This window comes from Choloepus didactylus, chromosome 5 (genome assembly GCF_015220235.1).
Source record: "Choloepus didactylus isolate mChoDid1 chromosome 5, mChoDid1.pri, whole genome shotgun sequence".
NCBI classification, from domain to species: domain Eukaryota; kingdom Metazoa; phylum Chordata; class Mammalia; order Pilosa; family Megalonychidae; genus Choloepus; species Choloepus didactylus.
In genome coordinates, this window is record NC_051311.1 from 3,738,494 (window position 1) to 3,759,779 (window position 21,286).

Below are 21,286 nucleotides of genomic sequence, written 5' to 3' on the forward strand. Positions count from 1 at the left end.
TGGGTAATCGTCTATCTGCACGCCAAGCACCCCAAGTTCGTGCTCTGGCTGGTCTCCTAGACACACATCGCTATAAGGTGTCTGTCCGGCAGCTGCAAGTATACTGGGACCTCCTGCTGCCCTTTAACCCATGGCTCACCACTTGCCATCTTTGGGACCCTGTTACTTATGATCACCTTATTGATCGGGTCACCAACGCCATGGAACATGAGAGCAAGCGCTTCCCTCCCGGCTTGCTCCCCACCTTAATAACCGTCCGCTCCTGCCTTCAAGGCTCCCTCCCCCCTGATCGAGGCCCCATTAAATCCAAGGAGGCCCTATCAACCCAGTCAACAGATTCAGACAGCGATACTAATGTAGACCACGATTTGGACACAGAGTCCTTAGTCGAGCAGATTAACAACGCGCTCGAAGTGACTCCCAAAAAACAAAATAACACTGAGCCTCGCCAAGATGGCGAACTTCCTCCTCCTCCTTCTTCTTCCATCGAGGGGAGGAAGTGCTCCGGCGATGACGTCAGCCCTAAGCTGGGCCGGAAACCACATATGCTTTACCCAGCCCTTCCACAGGGCGGAGTTAGTCCACCATCTTGTGCCTTGGGCCCCACCCTTTCACAGGGCGGGGCTGATCCACCATCTTGTGTCTTAGCCACGCCCACCGCGCCGCCATCTTGCGACGCTTGGGGCCTCCCACTTCCGCCTCCCCCTCCGGCGAGCTCCCCCTCGGAGCCGCTACCGGCAGCTGCCGCCGCTCCTCCCACCCTGCCGACTAACAACCCCTGGCTGCCTTCTACACCTCAAGGCAACCCTTGGGGCAACGCTCCCCCTACCCCCACTCCCGCGCCAAGCCCTCTGCAAGCGCGTCCTCCTTTCTCTCGTGCTTTTCGCTGCTTTCCTCTTAACCTTACCCCCACACCACAGAAACCGTACGACTGGTATCCCATTAACTCAGATACTATTAAGCAGCTTCGCAGGGCCGTCAAGGAGGACGGGTTAGGTAGCCCATACGCTTCCCAATTACTGCAGGATATCGCCATGGACTTTTGCCTCCCCCAAGACTGGGCCTCGCTTGCCCGTACCATCCTTAACCCCGGCCAGTTCGTTGATTGGCGTGCTCACTTCCAGGCAGAAGCAGCTAGGCAAAGTGAGCAAGACGCAGCCACTGGAGTCTATCATCGCCCCGAAGCCTACTTGGGCACGGGAGCGTTTATAAATGCATCTGCTTATATTAATGCACCTACCACCTTTTGGCCTATCCTTCGGGGAATCGCCTTGCGAGCTTTTACCAACTGCTCCACCTGTCGGCCTAATAAATTCACCAAGCTCTTCCAGGAGCCGAGTGAGCCTTTTGCCACCTTTGTCTCCAGAGTCGAAGAAACCTGCGCTCGAAAGGACCCTGCATTATCCGCAGAATTGTCCAGCTTGTAAGGAAACAAACGGATGCTATTTTCTCCTCGTTCGTGCAAGTCCAGTACCAGCGACTCGCCACCTCTGACGCTCCCTACTCCGAGATGACAACCAACCCTCCGTGACCTCACCGCCACCGGTCAACCCGCCGACCGCGAGGCCCTTCTCGATCGCCTGAACATCGCACCAACCTCGAGCTCCAGCTTCTCTGAACCTCCAACTTTAAACCCCCCACCCTCGTCCATCCCGCAAGCAGCAAGGCCCCTGTCGAGCGCCCGGGCGCCACACCAACGCCGAGCTCCAGCCTCGCTGAGCCACCGTCAACCCCTTTTTCCCCTCCCCGGCCTCCCCCTTCCCTCATCCCTTAGCGGGCCTCTCCGGTAAGCTTCTTCCTTTAATTAGAAAAGAAGGGGGAAATGCGGGACACTGATTACGTGCTTCAACTTGGCGGGCCTGGGCTGGGGGACCTGATCAGCCCCTGGGGAGGGTCGTGGGCACGGGCGACAGCGCCCTCCGCAGCCCCCCGGGCCTGGGAAAGTGAGGCCGGAGGCAGGCCCCATTTCCTCACCCAAAATAACACTGTTAGGGGAGGCTTGCCGGAGGGAACCGCCTTTTCCCCACCCCCTTATCTTGCCCGGACACTCCCCGTTGCCAGTGCAACTCCCATTACCACCAGTGCGCATACATTGTTGCCAGACACCGTTACCGGAGCAACTCTCGCCCCTTTTCAATCAACCTCCGCGCCCTCTCAGAACCAATCCAAGCCTTTAACCTCTACAGCTACCCCGCCCTCTAAACGCCCGATATAAGCTTGTACTCTCCCCTAATAAACTCTCTTGGCTTCTTCACCCTAAAAGAACCGTGTCCCGCCTGTTCCTTTCTCGCCGCCCTCCATACTTTGCACGCCACCCCGCCGGGGACCTGGCCAAGTCCCCCGCCTCGCCCTCGCCTCCGGGAAAGAGCCCCCGCCGCCGGTACCCTCCGAGCAATCCTGGGAGCCTAGGATTTAGCAACTGGCCGCCACCCCCCCCAGACGAATCAACTGCGACCGCAGTTCATATCCTACTTTTCTCTCCGAAAGTGGGTGAAATACTATTTTTATCCCTGGTGTTAATAAATTTCCCCTCAAATTTGATGGACTTCATAATTTTTCACCTCAAGGAGATTTTCATCTGTAATTTATTTCATTATCTCCTTCTAGATCAACTATTAGGCAGATCTGGAAGCTTCTGGATCTCCCTCACTACACCGTTACATACACTTGGAGTTTCTGTCTCTCAATCCCTTGGCCTTGTGGTCTAGGTGGATTTCTTGGTTCAGTTTCCCAGTTCACCTTTCGGACTTTAATGTGTGTCAATTCTGCTATTCAGTTCATCTCTGGGATTTTTATTTTAACAATTGTTAATTTCTAAGAACTCTGAGTGCTTCTTTTCAATATTAGCCTGTTTGAGGTTATAGGTTATAGACACCAAAGTCTCTCAAGAGAATTAATCATATTTCATTATTTTCTCATTTATTCTATCACTTTTCTCTGTGGTGTTAGATCTTCTGTTTAATTTATGCCTCTCACAATTTTCCTGGTCACTTACTGCTGGTTTCCTGTTCGTACGTGTGGCTGAGAGTCGAGACTGAGTAATGTTCCTCTCCGTGTTTTCTTTCCTGAGGCTGAGGAAGAAAGATCATTCCCCTCACAGTGAACGCAGGTTCTGGTTCAGGATCCCTCCGTGAAGTAGGAGACACGTATTCTACTGAACTTACGCTGACGGTGCCCCAGCAGTGAGTTTATTTCTTGAGGACGTGCACACGTGCTGGCAGCCTCGGGGACCTGCTCACATCTCTGGGCCTGGCACCCACTCTTGAACCTCCTGTGTCCAAATTCCTCCTTGGCAATAGTGACCCCCCTCCCATGTGTTCTGGGTACAAATGGGAGATCAGCATCTCCCAACCCAACAGATAGATCTGCACAATCGCTTCCTTCCGCTCTCCATCTCTGAGTCATTCCAGAATTCTGCTGGAACGAGCGCCTTTGTTGATGGTCTTCTCTTTTACCTGTAGGTGGCTGCAAGGTCCTCAGTTCTGCTGTGTGTTGTTGTCAGTCAATTTCCATTTGTTTTAAAACTTTCAGAAAACCTTGACTATTTTTTTGCATGCTGCTAGCCCCCCTCATGATTTTCCAGTGCTTCTGCGGATTTATTTCAGCATTTTTCCTGTCTTTTCAGTGGAACATTCTTGGGGGATATAGGCAAACATTCCTTTCCAGTTAGCCTGAGGAATCAGAAACCATTTTCCAAATATTTCTAACTTTTGCAGAACACACTAAGAATAAATCAACTCAATTCTGTTTGTTCTATTTGCTGCTTTACAGTTTAAATTTTTATTCCATTTGGGGGAAGGTATTTGGAAGACATTCTGAAGGTGACCTGAACATTAAAATTATTAGTTAGGGAAAAACTAAAGCACGGAAGTATCACACACAGGTCATTGTGCTATTAAGCTGTATTGTGTTGGTGCATTATTTCTGATTAGTCCTAAATAATCTGTCTTTTTGAAAGAATGTGAGGTTAACATTGGAAAGCTAAATAATACAAATCAGTCGTTTCAATTTTCACACAATCGCTCTAATATTTCTCAGCTCTTCCCCCTCCAATACATCCAGTGGTGCTGATCGCAAACTGGGGGTACAGAAAATCCAGCTGCTGGGATCTGGGGAGCCCGGGTGCCAGGCCTGCTTTGTAAGTCACCAGTGATTGGAAACCCACTTCCTTTAATTACAAGGCGCTCATCAGTGCTTTCTAAGAATCTGAAAAACCTGAAATCATGCCCTGAAATTATTTTATTAAATCTCCCAAAAGAGTGCCAGCGCTTCAGGATGACATGAACCAATAACACCCTCAAAATATGGCTCATCCTACCGCACTCACCCTTTCCCACAACAGATGACTGCGATGCATATTAGCAGTCACACGACCCTAATGAAAATAAACGTGCTTAAAGCTGGCGCTAACGTATATACATTATTTTAGTTTAATCCTAATAACAGACCTATCAGGTAGGTATTAGTATTTCACCCACTGATAGAGGAAAACATTGAAGTCCAAGAGGTGAACTCATCGGGCCAAACTCTGCTTGGTCCTGGGGTCCAGGGCTAGGCCTCTGTCCATCCCGCTGCTCAGCCCTGCTCCTGCTGGGGCTTAAACACTGTTGGAAAGTTTCATGCTTTTTACATACAGTAGAGATCACCACATATTCCTGCCTATGGCAAAAATAATAATGCCACCAGTCAACTTGGGCTGCACCTTTAAGGTCCAGAGAGCAGTTTGTACATAAATGCACTGAAGCTGCTTTGAGGTGTTCAGGAGCAAGCTGTGGGAATCTCAGTACCCAGCTCTGGTGAAATAGGTGAAGCAAAAAGAGGATCGTCATCTATTTCTTCAACCTTTACTGACAGAGCTAATTCGAGATTGTTCTACAATTCTAATTCTGATTATTCTAAGCCCCAAGCTTTGTGTTTCATAATCACCCCTTCCCTTACTTGCCTTCTGCAAATGCCTTATAACAAGACACCATAGTTTATTTATAACTCAGTGTCATCCAAATGCAGAAAGAAGGTTGCAGTGATCTTTTGAGTGTGGACAAGTGATCATTTGTAAACACAGTGATTTGAACATTGCTGGCTCTCCTGGCAGTACCTGGATAACTCTGATTTTGGTAGGTTAGTACATTTCTTTTCCAAATAAAATGATAAAATTCTCCATGGTAGGAATTTCACGGTAAGAAATACGATATTTACTCCTCATTCCATCATTGTCACGTCAGGTAGGCTCGTTAGTCCTGTCTTAGCCTACCTGAGCTGCTATCAGAAACACCACCCAATGGGTTGGCTAAAAATGGGAATTTATTGGCTCATGGTTTTGAGCTAGAAGAAGTAAAATCTAGATATCAAAAAGGCTTGCTTTCTTCCAAAGACTGTATGTTCTGGGGTTGGCCGCTGGCGATCCCCAGAGGCCATTGGCTTTCCCGTCACGTGGGATGTCCTCTCTGTTTTCTTCTGAGCTCCCACTGACCTCTGCTTCTGGCTCCTCCTGCAGCTTTCTCTTTATAAGGTCTCCAGCCACAGGATGAAGGCCCAGGCTGCCCAGTTCCCCACACCTTAACTAAAAATCACACCATTACAAATAAGGTCACGTCACACCCATAGGGACCAGCATTTCAATGAAGAGCCAGTGCTCACTGAGAACTTTGCTCAACCTGCCACGTCCCCTGTGACGTTGTGGACTAGAATATACACAGGATGCCTTCCGACCCGAAAGTCCTTAGACCCTTATTTTCCTATTTGTTCATTCATTAGTAAATGTTTGTTGAGCACCTACTAAGTGACTGGAAGTATTGTGGGATCCAGGATACATCAATGAGCGAAACAGTCAAAACTCCCTGCCCTCCTAAAATTTAGGGCATCACGGAGGAAACTGACAGTAAGGGGTAGATGTGGAAATTGAGTGAAGTTGGTGGTATTTTTGAAGGCTATGGAACAAAGCAAGACAGAGGGATAGGGCTGAGTGGGCCTGGGTTCTATTTTAAAACCATGGTCAGATGGGCCTCCTCGAAAATGTGAGTTTGGGGCAAACTCTGAAAGATGATGAAGGAGTGAACCATGCACACGTGGGGCCAGGGTGGGAGAACATTGAAGACGGAAACTGCAGAGCAAAGCCTCCCCTTGGGAGGCTCCTGAGGCTGAAGAGGACAGGCACGGGGGCCTGGGCCCGAGAGCAGGGTGGGGGGAGAGAGACAGCAGGAGACGAGAGCACAGAGCAAAGGGGAGACACAGGCCTTTTTACTGCCTGTGCTTGAGGGGCCACTTCCAGAAAACTGCTGCTACTGACCTCAAGTGCCTCCTTGATAGCTCAGTTCACTTGGGACCTGGACAGTCTTATCTCCGATTGGGCAGAAGGTGAGGAGATTGGTCTCTGAGGAGGGCAACTGGGGAAGCAATTGCCATTGCAAGGTGAGAGATGAGCCCCTCCTTTTCGTAAGTCAGAATAGAAAGAGAGAAAGTGTGATGGAGGGAGGGAGGGAAGGAAGGAGAGCACGAATGAGTGAGTTTGGAGGACCAAGAGACCATTTAAATAATTGCATTAATTGGCATTAAAATGGATGAGACATTTGTGTTTTTCCAAATAAATAGGCAGTAGGGTCCCATCAGAACACATAAGAAAAATTCCATAGCAGTTCTGGCATTTCTGTGCTGGGTATTTTTAATGACTTGTAAACTCTCTCTCTACATCTCTAATTCCAGATCTGTAGAAGGTGGTCAGCAGTCATATCATTTAACATAGTATATACAAATGTGCTATATTTGCATTAATATACAGCATTGTTTTTATGTCTATCCTTTATTTTGGTTTAAGCCTATAACTCTCCTTTTGAGAGAAGTTTCCCTTTTCACTATTTTTGATTTTTTTCTTTCCTCTTCTATAAAATTTGAGTTTTCAGAGTAGACCATGTGGAAATGCGCACTGCTAAGGATGAAAAATCAGCTCGGTTCATTGCTTCCCCTATCAGAGGTGATTAAAGAGCAGACCCCTGGCGTAACAGCTGGGAGTAGCTGGGAGCCAGATGCGGCTGAGTTTCTTCTCGCTGATGTGTTTTGCACACTAATTCTGATGAGCTAAATACATAAGGAAGTGGATGAAGTGTTTGATGCCCAGAGCCACCCATTAGAGGCTCCAAGTCAGCACCAGGGACCTGCCGTCCATATCGGAGGCCATGAGAGAAAGGAACTACAGGGAAACTAAGGATGGATTCCTTCAGCCCTTCACCTGGGTGCACAGAGGCGGCTGAAGGGGCTGGTGTCTAAAATCCCTATTACCCTGGAATTGAATCATTCACTCCCATATGTTCTATTACCTCTTCATATCTGTTGTTGATTGTTTCCCTACAAAGGAGGATTCATTCTAAAAAAAGGCTAGGGAGTTACCGCCTCAAAAAACTTAACATAAATTTAATTTTAGATTACATAATATTCTTTCTTCTGCCTATCTGTTTTGATTTAGCAAGCAGTTCTCTTCCAGTTTTCCTTGCCCTACATTATCGGCAATTGCCTTGATTATAATATAACCTTTATAGATATATCATAACTTTGATTGAAATGGAAACATTATTATAGTATAATTTCCTTATTTGTGCATTCTTTGAATGCATGTTGATTTTCATGATAAAGGTGATTGTTTTGTGTTATAGAATGTTGACCATTATTAATTAATGGGTGTGTGTTACAACAAAGTTTAGAATATCAAAATAGAAGTTGTCCAATCATTCATTGGCAGTTGATATTTTTTAGAACTATTTCAAATAGTAAGCTATTATTGACACATGAATTATCTGTTCAGTTAAATTTATGTAAAATTAGAAATGAATGAAATTTCATTCATAATGGAATTAACCATTTTGCTTTTTCAAAATAATAGTCATCTAAAAAGTTTATTAAAAATAGATGTTCTGCTGGGAATTATCAGAGGATAATGGATATTATCTTCACTGAAAGACAGAAATATTTACCATAATTTTAGCCTTTAGTGGGCTTCCTATTGGCGTTATGTGGAGTTTTCCCCACTGTGGCTGCCAAAACATTTGACCTGATGTGTAACTGTCATGTCAATTTAATACATTGGTGGTTTTATAAATTCATGTGCCTATTGGAAACAACCCATGAACTTGTCAGAAAGTTTGTTGGAAGGGAGTAATGAGTTAGTCAAGTTGACCAGAATTAATTTTGTGGTGGGAGGGTGAATTGAGGGGTAAGATGGTTTGACACCAATTGGAGAGTTTAGTGCTCATGATCGGGGTGTCATGATGGTGTTTGGGGAAGTAGAGAAACAAGAGAATAAAAGAGAAATTAATTTGGCAAGAGTATGCAAGATTTTTGAGGGTTGAAAACACTGAAGCCAGAGTGAAAAATGAATTGCAAAGCAATAAAACTAGAGACATTAATATATCAAATACATTATTCACTAGGATTTTAGAAGACGAAAACTATTGGGGTTATACTTTCATGTAATTTATTTTTCCGAACTGATTTTGCCAGGAAAAAGGTTACAAAATAAATATAATAAAGCCACTCCCTTTTTCATCTTTGTGATGTAAAACGGGGTTACATAAAAGCGGAGCTCAACTTAGACACTGCAGTTTTGCCCTGTTATCAACAAAGTGAATTAGAAACATCATGCCTTTTTATTTTTATTTTTTTAAAAATTGCTCAAAGTTTGCAGGAATTTGAACTAAGTACCCACCAAATCCTGGGGCTGGATCTCATCCCAGGGATGAGTGATGGCTTATGTTTGAGAGAAGAAAACAGTTGACCTAAAATTCTTTCATTTTGAATCTTAGCTTATTTCATTTACTGAGGAATCAATATAAAAATTGATCAATAGGTAGGATATGACTATTTTTCCAAAAATTTCAATTGATTATAGTGTTGAAGTTTCACATTTTAGAGTTCCAGAATTTGGGCAAGTTTTTCAACTTTACCTCATGGTCATCGCGATTTGTCTTTGGTGTTTTTCTTCATGGCTGGATTTCTGACTTGACTCTAGATTTGTTGTACCGGTGGGCATCAACAACATGCTTGATTTCTGGTTCTGGAATATTTGGTGGCACTTGGACATATTTATGGAATGTCAACATGATATCACCATATGGGACATAATGAGTGGTTTATCATCTCCTTCTGACAGGCAGAAATGTATATACATTTTGAAGCTAAGAAAAAAAAGAAGATTTTTTTCACTAAGAGGAAAGTCATTGACAAAAATCCTATTACAAAAAAAAAAAAATAACTGCTATCCATTTTTTTTTTTCTTTTCTCTGAGTCTTACTTTCGCCATCTAAAAGAAAAGGAATATATTAGTGATTGGTAAGGCACATTACAACTCATATTTGCCATATATTTGTAATAACTGAGGAAATAATAACTGTAAAGGGTAAAAGTCAGCTGCAAAAAGAAAAAAATAGCAAAATGGATTTTAATCCTTATCTTTGTTGTTTGTTTAAATGTAGATTTCTTGGAGATCACTAGGAAATGACATTTTTTGCTTTCATTTTGATTGATTTTACTGTTTAGAAAAATAATTAGAACTTGGCAATGTTGTTGGTTTCAATGCTGACTATTTCTATTTCACTTCTTGTTGAACCTCTTAGCCTTGTGCTTCAAAAAATCATTAATATCGAGGTTAGTTAATGCAGGAAGAGTTTTTTTGTTATTCACAATATTTTCTGCACAGTACTTTGGATTCTGAAATTATTTGTATCTTTTCATATGCATTTATTGTGAGTGTCCAGCAACTCAAACTTAGACTGGGTTTTACAGCATTGAGAAATTCTGATTTCATATCTCATCCTACTTTTTACATGTTGAAGATGGTTATGAATTTGATACACAGAAATTGATACGACAAAACCAAAGGTCCAATTAACCAAAGAAAATATAACATCCAGAGGCTGTCTTTATAACCCACAATTTATAAAGATGGAAAATATTATGGTCAAGGTATTGAGCTGTCATGTTGCCAGAAACCTCCATTCCTCCATTAACCAGTAATTTTGATGCCCTGATGCCTCTAACAGCCACACCTTAAAGAGTTGCTTCTTTTCTGTTTTCTCGCTGTTATTAGGTGTACACCATCGAGGAGTCTGGACTCAGCCTCCTGGTGTGGTCAGTGGTTGGAAACCCAGGAACGGGGTGGACGTATGGCCACGCGTCTCTCTCCAGTAACAGCCCCTTCAAGGTGGCATTTGAGGCCGACTTGGGTGGAGCCACAGACATCTTTATTGCCCTTGATGACATCTCTTTCACCCCAGAATGTGTATCTGGAGGTAAGTGACTCCTTCAGACAATGGGAGCAAGTGTTTCATTTACTATCTAAATATAGGAGAGTTGGGAATGTCTGAGGATTCGCACTTCTTTCTGGGTCCACAATCCTTTCCAAGCTCATGTCTCGACATGGCCTCCACGTGTGCAGTGTTCATGTCGAAGCAAACCCCACATGCTCTCTACGCCCACCAGCCCCCTCTCCACCTCCACCCCCAGCCTCGTCCAGTTTCCTTGTATTTTTTTCCTGTGATCACTGTGACAATTTACAACAAACCCGGTGCATGAGAAGAACAGAAATGTGTGCTTCGTGGTTGTGGAGGATGGAGTCAGAAACCCAGGTGTGAACAGGCCGGCTCCCCCGACAGCTCCGGGGGCTCCTTCCCTGCCTCCCCCCGCTCCTGGTGCCCCAGGTGCCCCTTGGCTTGTGACCGCATCCCCCCAGCCTGTGGTTCCATGACCACACAGCCTCCTCCTCTCTGTGCCCAACTCCCTCTGCCTCTCTCTTATGAAGATGTTCAGGATCCACCTGGGAATCCAGGATAAGCTCCTCTCACAAGATCCTTACCCAAATGCCATCCTTTGCCTCATAGACCAACAGCCACGGGTTCCAGAGATTAGACGTGGACATGCCCTTGGAGGTCTCTCATCCTCTCATGGAGAATTCCCTGAATTCCACAACACGGCCAGAAGTAATGCTTCTTGGTCTTGATTCTGGAATACTCTGTGGATTAATTTACTTTCTCACCCATCGAACATGTGTGGAGTTTCTGAAGTGTTGTATAATCTTCCAAAAGGTGGTGATGTAGAAATGATTATGACCCCGTCCCTCATCAGGACACTCAGGGACTGGGAGAGACAGTCAAGATATAATGAACCTAGAGCAATCCATATGGGCTCTGGGTATAATGACTATTAAAATTACTGGTAAAATAGCTCCCCTTCTTGAAACACTGATTATATGTTCATCACTATCCAGAGCACATTATGTTTGTTCCCAGCGTCATGAACACAGTCCTGGGCTGTCTTGGTCGGTGGTACCCAAACCTCCTTGTCCCCACTCCCACTCGCCCCCACCCCAGGGAGGTGCACACATGCACACGGCTGCAGAGAAGGGGCACCTCCTGGGCCGCAGGTGTCAGGGAAGCTTCCCGAGCAGGTGCACCTGGGCAGCGGGTTCTTGGCGATGGTTTACAATTGACATCTATTATTGTAAACGACTCTCGGCTGAGCTCTGAGTGGTTGATGACTTTTCAAAGCTTGGATTTCTAATCTGTTCCTGGACAAGAGCTCTTTTACGTGTTATCTTATAATAATCTACTGATATTATCTTCTAATAATATCTATTCTCATATTACACATGTATTATACATTCCCATGCCCAGGACCTGGCAGTAGCCAGGGCTGCTGGGGTCGGAGGGCAGGGCCCTGTCGTGACGTCCCTTCCCTCGGGGGCAGAGGGGGGAATGCAGCAGCGTGGCCGTTCCTTATCTCCTGGCTGTGCCAGGACCCTCAGGGGGTTGTCCCAGATCCAGTCCCAGCAATTTTCTCACAGGTGGAGAGGAAACACCACCACACTGGCCCCTCGTGGGGTCTTTCTACTCCGAGAGTCTGCGGCATGATGTCAGAGAGAGAGACTTGTTCTAGATTATTGTATTTGTAGTCCCATGCTCCTCTACCTCGGGAATCTATTCGTTCTTTCTGGCTTCCATGCCTCCTGTTCTTATGGTTGATTCGCAGGAATATGTAGACTACTATAAAAATGATTTCCCACTTCTTCTCACATGACATTAAGCCCTTTTGCTTTCCTATGTTTTCCTAGAACTGTTACGAATACGCGCCCCTAACATAGGACATTCCAAAGAGGCCCCGGCCATGAACATCTTGTTAACAATGCCCAGTGCGGGCTTCGGTTTAAGGTAGTCTGTGATCCCCGTTAACAAAAGGCACCAATGCAAGTGACAAACAGGGCAGCCCTGGGGCACGTGTACAGGAACGAGCCTATTTTAAGATCACTTTAGGACATGCATTACCTACAACAGATAGCAGAACCCACTAGGAGGTGTTATTAGGTGTGTCTGCAGATGCGTAGACATATATATGTTTATATTCCCCACTAATTTTGAGCTCCTCAAGAGCAAGAGGAGGTTGTCTATTTCATTTCCAGAGCTTGAAACAGGGCCCAGATATAAGGAAAATGTTCAAAAAATAGACTGGGATGATGAATGCACAACTATATGATGGTACTGTGAACAATTGATTGAACACCACGGATGATTGTATAGTATGTGAATATATCTCAATAAAACTGAATTTAAAAAAAAAAACAGGGCCCAGAAAATCTGGGCTGAAAACTTACTATTATTCTAAATAACAACCTCCACCATTGCTTGTGAGCGCAGCAGCTCTAACTGTCACCTAAGGCTGAACCGGCTCTTTCCCACCACGTTAGAAAACTGACCCTGCTGGTGTGCAGCGAGGTCTTTGGAATGAAGCCTTGACCCATTGTCTCTCTGGGGTGCTGTGTTTTGGAGGCGCCCACTCCCAAAGCCCAGAGTCTTGGTCCCCAGCTTCCCAGCTTCTGCCACAAGTCCTCCCTCCAGATTCAGGCAGATGCTGTGGGAAAATCACAACCTGGACCTGTGTTTCTCAAGCTGGGGTAATGGTGACGCCCCAGCAGTGGACGGAGCACTGGATAAACCAGCTGCAACTCCCCGGGGCTCTGCAGATCTGGGGAGAAAGATGACATCACCTAACACGGGATGTGCCATTTGCAGTGAAGGGGGCAGGATGCGAGAAATAAAGCGTGAAGCTTTCAAGGGATTTCCGTGCTCTGGGAATACAGTTAATGCCCTTTCCTTTGTGATCTGTGTGCTGTGATGGGAAAACTGGAGAAATGCTGAAAGGATGAGGCAGCCATGGAAAATTGTGCTGTAGAAGAGACAGTATTCACAGGATATGGTTGAAAATGAAAGGTATCACCAATACAAGACATAAACAATGCCAGCTGAGGTTGCTAAAAGTGGAAAAATGGTACAGAAGAGTATGGGAAAATTTTTAATAAGATTTTCTGCCAAAAAATTATACATAAAGGCTGGAATAATATATAAAACATAACGACTGTCTCTAAGAAATGGAAATATGAGTGATTTTATTTGTTTGTTCTCTTGGTCGTTTTTCTGTATTTTTAAATTCAAATGTCTGCTAAGAACTGTATTGTTTGTTATTTGGAAAAAAGATAAGAGTGTTATTTCTAAGGTAAAGTTAGGAGATCATGATTCATCTCATTAAGAACTATGTATTTTTGGAAAATCACTGTTTTAACCTTTGTTGAAGCAAAATTATTTATTGGATTTAACATGGGAAGCTGCAGTGTAGAATGATTTACTTGTATGACTTTGAGTCTTGCTCTCTATTTCTTCAAATAATTGCTCCAGTTGACCACAACTCATCCCTTGAAATGCTGAGAAATGTGAAAACAGCTTGCACACTAGCTCCTCGGATTGTCAGCATTACGGACTATCAGGTACAGTAAGGCCGCTGGGTGAGGCAGCCTTCTAGTATTTCAGGAATCTGATTTTTCTATCTTGTGTTAGGACAAAAACTATACTGTTTAAGAAGGAGTCATCTGCACCTAGATCTGCATTAGCAATTTTCTTCCAATTGTCTTACGTTTCCAAAAGGCAGCCAACAAATGCATAAAAAATTTTTAAAGGCTTCCAAGAAGGAAAAAAAAAATAGCAATATATATTTATGCCTTAGAAACATTTGGTAAATATTATCTTTTGGGTATTAGCAGTTGGCAAGATAAACTTTATTTCCCAGTAATGCTGGATAAAGGAAGCATTTTTTTTCACACCAAAATTCAGATAGATTAAATTTTGATAAATCTCTTTTCAAATTTTCTGTTTTTATCGATTGAAAAGGCCAAGGGTTGGAAAGATTTCTGGTGAATTATAGTTGTAAAAATACAGGAAATATCTGATAGTATAGGACCTGTTTTGATAAATGTTTTTTGAATGAAGCAAGGGACCGAAGTTTAAATAGAGTTTTCCAGTTTTCATCTATGTGTGTACTTCAGCATTCAGCCTTCAAAAAAGGTGAAAAATTATACCATCAAAACTTCTTGCTTTATCCATCTTTCCTTGGTTAACTCAAAACCTAGACACAAATGGGCTAAGGCAGACAAACTGACTTAGATGATTTTCTCCAGATCTCATGATAAGACACCTGAATTTCTACGTTTAATATAGCAACATTTTTCTTGTCCAGATTAACATCCTTAAGTTTTAAAACAGCTATCACTCACCACCATTTTAACTGCATGTATTAGTTAGGGTTCTCTAGGGAAACAGAACAGACAGGAGATAACACAGAAGTGTGTCACGCAACTGTGGGCATGCACAAGAACAAATTCCGTAGGGTAGGATGCATGAGTCAAAATTGACCAGACACCTGGGCACCAACACCTGGCCAAGTTGACACATGAACCTAACCATCACAGTCCACCCCTTGTCAACCTGGCAGTTACACACATCACCTTAAACCACACTTTATCTCTAAGTAGAGAAAAATAACAGACATATATTTCACCTAACAATACTCCACTGTTATGTGTACAACCGGAAGTGCACTAAATCTCTCCAGAACAGGGGGCAAGTCCTTGAGTATAACATTCACTCTTAAACTTGATATTGTATAACTTAAATACTGTGAAATGAACAATGCAGCTTATGTCATATGACAAAGGGATAAGATGGAGATGAAAACAAGGATACTTGCTTTACAGAAAAATACAAACATATTCATAACAAAACAAGGAGGAAATAGTCATGCCGTCACAGACCTCATATCTGTAACTGGTCACGTGGCCGTAGTTCATATTTATCACGACCTTCTTCCACCACCCATTCCATCAGCTAGCACTACACCCCCAGCTAGCACTTCAGCTGGCCGTGGTTCTTTGCCTAGTGGGGTGACCCAAACCTTCATTCCTGAAGTTTCTTGGACATTGATAGTCCTGCCTGTATGGGGTTGTTGCAGTTTTCCATTGACTTAATCACAGGGCATGGTCTTTAAGAGATGCCCTAGGAGATCTCCTGTTTTCCAGGAAAACTGTTCTTTACCTCCATTGTGTAGCTGCAGTACTATTCCTCTGGATAGTCTGGATCAATCACCCCAGCCAGGACAGTAATCCCCTTCCTTGCCTGTTGATTCAGAGGCATAAGAAGCCCAAAGTGGCCAGGTGGCAGTCTTAACTTCCAGTTCGATGGGATTATTGTTGTGTTTCCTGGTGGGAGCACTTCTCCTCTTGGAACTAAGACCTGTAGACCAGCAGAGCTTAAGCTTGCAGGGACAGGGAGCAAAAATTTACCTAGTGGATCACTAGGAGTGATAGTGAGTGTTGCCACTCCTGTTTCCACCCCTTGATTCCTGGACCCATGAATCCTGGCTGTGGCAGAAACAGCACCATAGAGTGGATGCTAATTCAGAGCACACACAGCCTCCTGACAAGGTATTACCACCTAGTTGGTGCCGTAATTGAGTCTTCAACAGGCCATTCCACCGTTCTATCAACCCAGCTGCCTCTGGATGATGGGGAACATGGTAAGACCAAGAATTCATGAGCATGTGCCAATTCCCTCACTTCATTCACTGTGAAGTGGGTTCCTTGATATGAAGCAATGCAGTGTGGAATATCATGACGGTGGATAAGGCATTCTGTAAGTCCACGGATGGTAGTTTTGGCAGAAGCATTGCATGTAGGGAAGGCAAAGCCATATCCAGAGTATGTGTCTCTTCCAGTAAGAACAAATCGCTACCCCTTCCATGATGGAAGTGGTGCAAAGTAATCAACTTGCCACCAGGTAGCAAGCTGATCACCTCGGGGAATGGTGCCATATCAGGGACTGAGTGTGGGTCTCTGCTGCTGGCAGATTGGGTGCTCAGCAGTGGCCGTGGCCAGGTCAGCCTTGGTGAGTGGAAGTCCATGTTGCTGAGCCCATGCATAACCTCCATCCCTACCACCATGACCACTTTGTTCATGAGCCCATTGGGCAATAACAGGAGTTGCTGGGGAAAGAGGCTGACTGGTATCCACAGAATGGGTCATCTTATCTACTTGATTGTTAAAATTTTCCTCTGCTGAAGTCATCCTCTGGTGAGCATTCACATGGGACACAAATATCTGCATGTTTTTTGCCCACTCAGAAAGGTCTATTCACATACCTCTACCTCAGACCTCTTTGACACCAATTTTTCAGTCACGTTCCTTCCAAGTCCCTGACCATCCAGCCAAACCATTAGCAACAGCCCAGGAATCAGTATACAAACGCACCTCTGGCCAGTTCTCCTTCTAAGCATAATGAACAACCAGGTGCATGCTCGAAGTTCTGCCCATTGGGAGGATTTCCCCTCACCACTGTCCTTCAGGGACATCCCAGAAAGGGGCTGCAGTGCTGCAGCTGTCCACTTTTGGGTGGTGCCGGCATATCATGCAGAACTGTCTGTAAACCAGGCCTGAGTTTTCTCTTCCTCTGTCACCTGATTGTAAGGAACTCCTCAAGATGCCATAGCTGTGAGCTGGTAAAGAGAAGGCAAGGTGGAAGGCCTGGGGGCCATAGGCATTTGGGCCACTTCTTCATGTAACTTACTTGTGCCTTCAGGACCCACTCGAGCCCTATCTCGTATATACCATTTCCATTTTATGGTGGAGTGCTGCTGTGCATGCCCAACTTGATGGCTTGGCAGGTTGGACAACACCCAGTTCATGATAGGTAACTCAGGTCTCCTGGTAACTTGGTGGCACATGGTTAAGTGTTCTGTCTCTACTAAGGCCCAACAGCAGGCCAAAAACTGTTTCTCAAATGGAGAGTAGTTATCTGCAGGGGATGGCAAGGCTTTACTCAAATATCCTAAGGGCCTGCATTGTGATTCTCCTGTAGGAGCCTGCCAAAGGCTCCAAACAGTATCTGTGTTTGCCACTGGCACTTCCAGCACCATTGGGTCAGCTGGATCATATGGTCTAAGTGCCAGAGCAGCTTGCACAGCAGCCTGGACCTGTCGCAGAGCCTCATCTTGTTCTGGTCCCTATGAAAAACTAGAAGCTTTTCTGGTCACTTGGTAAATGGGCCAGATGGCACACCCAAATGAGGAATATGTTGTATCCAAAATCCAAAGAGGCCAACTAGGCATTGTGCCTCTTTTTTGGTCATAGGAGGGGCCAGATGCAACAGCTTATCCTTCACCTTAGAAGGGATATCTCGAGATGCTCCACACCATTGGACACTAGAAATTTTACTGAGGTAGAAGGCCCCTGTATTTTTGTTGGATTTATCTCCCATCCTCTGACACACAAATGCCTTACCAATATGTCTAGAGTAGTTGTTACTTCTTGCTCACTAGATGCAATCAACATGATAGCATCCATGTAATGGACCAGTGTGATTTCTTGTGGGAGGGAGAAACAATCAAGTTTCCTGCAGACATTACAACATAGGGCTGGAGAGTTGATATAACCCTGAGGTAGCACAGTGAATGTAAACTGCTGGCCTTGCCAGCTGAATGCAAACTGTTTCTGCTGGTCCTTACTAACAGCTATTGAGAAGAAAGCATTTGCCAGATCAATAGCTGCACACCAGGTACCAGGGGATGTGTTGATTTGCTCAAGCAGTGATACCACATCTGGAACAGCAGCTGCAATTGGAGTCACCACCTAGTTAAGCTTATGATAATCCACAGTCATCCTCCAAGACCCATCTGTTTTCTGCACAGGCCAAATAGGAGAGTTGAATGGAGATGTGATGGGAATCACCACCCCTGCATCCTTCAAGTCCTTAAGAGTGGCATTAATCTCTGCAATCCCTCCAGGAATCTGGTATTTTGCTAGGCAGCGGCAGTTGTAGTGACTTCCATTTGGCCTTTCCCACCATAATAGCCTTCACTCCACAAGTCAGAGAACAAATTTGGTGATTTTGCCAGTTACTGAGTACATCTATTCCAATGATGCATTCTGCAACTGAAAAAATAACCACAGAATGGGTCTGGGAATCCACTGTACCACTGTGAGATGGATCTCAGCTGAAACTCCATCTACCACTTGAACTCCATAAGCCCCCACTCTGAATGGTGGACCAGAGTGATATTTTGAGTTTCCCTGAAAGATCTGATAATTTCCTTTTCCCAGGTGCACAGTTACCCTGGTAAAAGGCCATAGGTCCCCCTGGGAAAGGCTGGGAGGAAGATTAACAGTATAAATTTTTGACATTTTAACAAGGTCCTTCCCTCAGGGTACCTGGCCTTCCCCTCATTCAAGGGGGTCTGGATTTGTAAACTGTCTCAAGTCTGGGAATTAAGGGGCCATGACTCTCTGTTTTTGTAATTCCAGTTAGACTTTTGTTCACTTGGCGTAGAATTCTTCTGTTTATACAGATCAAAGAAGAATTTAGTAGACAGCCCATTGATTTAATTTCTAGGTTCCCCAAGATCTACTAGCCAACACCATAAGTCTCAGCAAGTCAAATTTTTTGACTGATGCTTTGAGCCTGTTTTCTATTACAGTAGCCACACCCACCTTGTCTGTGGTGATTAACTGCAGCCACGTGGCTTCTGATGACTCGGGATCTGATTATCCCCATTGTGTTTAAGGATTCCAGCTCAGTGACAGCAGTTCCCATGGTAATATGTGACCTACAGAGAAGGGCAAATACAGAACTCTTCAATGATGATGAAGCTAGTCTCATGAATTTATTCCTCACAGTTCTGGTAAAAGGTGTGTCCTTTGGACATTCCTGGTGTGTGTGAGCAGGTCTTCCATCATAAATCCACTCTAAATTTCCAATCTCTCTAAGCTTTTGGATCCCCTCCTCCACATTATACCAGAGCAGTTCTGGCATTTCATCCTCAAGTAACGTCGACCACCTTTTGGCCCATGTTTTAGCCAACTACCCAAACAAACTGTTAACGCCCTTTCTAACCCCTCAAGCTACAACATTCAATGCAGAATCTCCGCTTAGTGGGCCCATATCAGTAAATTCAGCCTGATCCAACTTTATATTCCTTCCACCATTATCCCACACCCTTAATATCCATCTCTGCACATATTTCCCTGATTTCTATATTTATAAATTGGAAAACTTATGCATTTCTTTTGGAGTATAGTATACATCCTCATGTGTCACAATTTGTACCTCACCTTTTGGGTCCTGTTGGGCTTTAGTCTAGTTATAGGTCTTCTAGAAAAGAGTGGTGGTGGGGTGGGTCATGAAAAGAATTAGAAGTATTCTGCAAGCCAGTTACCTCAGGACATTCTATTGCAGTTTCATCTCATGAAACAGGATTAATCTCTCCAGACAGAGGAGTGACAGTTGCTTCCTTAGGGGAGGTGATTACAGGTTTAGCAGGAAGTGAAGGGTTAATCTCTTTAGTTGGAGGTTGGGTAGCTGTCTCTTCAGGGCAGACTGGAGATGGGGGGGCCTGTTTCTTCATGGCAGATCATTACAGGTATGTCTAGCAAAGACTCAGCAGAATACAGGGTTTCAATGTCCTCACTGCCATTATTATCAATCCGTATGTCCCCATCCCAAGTTTCAGGATCCCACTCTTTTCCAATCAATGCCTTTACTTTAACAGCAAACACCTTGTTAGGTTGAGATTTTAGTTTATGTTGTAAATCTGCTACTTGCACAATGAGACTCTGGGTCTGGTTTTCAGAAATCTCAAGTCTGTGGCCACAGGAAATAAGGTTTTCTTTCAGGACACACATGGAAACATTTACATCTGTTATATGGCATTTAAGTTTCAAATTTGAAGCCTTCAGCTTGTCCCTTTCTATTATAACTTTATTCAGCAAATCTAAGAACAGCCAGCCAACATCATTATACCTCTTAACTCCACAAAACTCTGTTAAGGTGTCAAACCACTGTCCCCAAGGGCCTTGCCTCATATAAGAATATGATTAGGAGAGTCAAATGATGATATTTTGTGTATCTCCATTGCCAACTCACACCATGAACTTTCAGTGCCATCTTTATTATTGGAAATAGAGTCATTCATGCATTTGAATCTAAATAGAATAGAAAACCAGTTGTAAAAGTCCATTTTAGGATTCTGTTTCTCAAGACCCCACTTCCAGTACCAAACTCTATTAGTTACAGTTTTCTAGGGAAACAGAACCAACAGTAGATGTCTGTAAATATGAGATTTTATAAAAGTGTCTCACAGAACTGTGGGGATGAATGAGTCCAAATTCCATAGGGCACAATGCATGAGTCCAAATTACATAAGGCAAGATGCACAAACCCGAATTCCATACTGCAGGCAGTGAACTGGCAACTCTGATGAAGGTCTTCGATGAACTCCCCAGGAGAGGCTGGCTGGCTGAAGAAGAAGTGAAGGTTCTCTCTCTTCTTCCTTAAAAGTCTTCAATTGATTGGATTAAATCCAGCTGATTGAATTCTCTCATTGCCAAAGACACTCCCCTCATTGATGTAATCAGCCACAGATGCAATCAATTGACTGATGATCTCATAAAGCAGACTTCTGGTTTATTAACTAGCCATGACTGTCCTTGCAGTAATGGTTAGGCCAGTGCTTCCTTGATCAGACAACTGGGTACCATCACCTTGCCATGTTGACACATGAACCTAGCCATCACACAGCATACTGGATTTTTTGTAGTTTGTTTACCACCTTGACTCCCCACATGCACACTTCATAGGAAGAGATAGAGAACAATAGTGTTTCCCACCCGGGTTATCTGTAAGTTCCTTTCCATTTAGAAGATGGTCCTATAACAGTAGCTGTCTCCTCCAATCTTTACTTCCTGTGTTATTACTTCATCTTCTCTTTAATTACTTCAAGTTTCCCAGGAAAATGTTGAATAGATGGAGGCAACCTCCATGCAATAAAGGATCTACAGAAAGTGAGTCAGCTGAGAGATGTATTCATTGTTCTTGAATATCTCTTTTTTTTAAGCACATGAGTTTCCAAGGGTGGAAGTTGTTTCCTCTTTTTCTTC

General features: G+C 44.2%; 1 protein-coding gene across 1 annotated transcript in view; it reads left to right on the forward strand.

Annotated features, from left to right (window-relative positions):
• MALRD1 (MAM and LDL receptor class A domain containing 1) overlaps positions 1-21,286 on the forward strand; it is a 703,831-nt gene that overhangs the window by 527,999 nt on the left and 154,546 nt on the right. Inside the window, exon 37 of the mRNA XM_037837380.1 lies at positions 10,073-10,274. Within this exon, the coding sequence (XP_037693308.1) occupies positions 10,073-10,274 (202 nt within the window). The remainder of the gene's footprint in view (positions 1-10,072; positions 10,275-21,286) is intronic.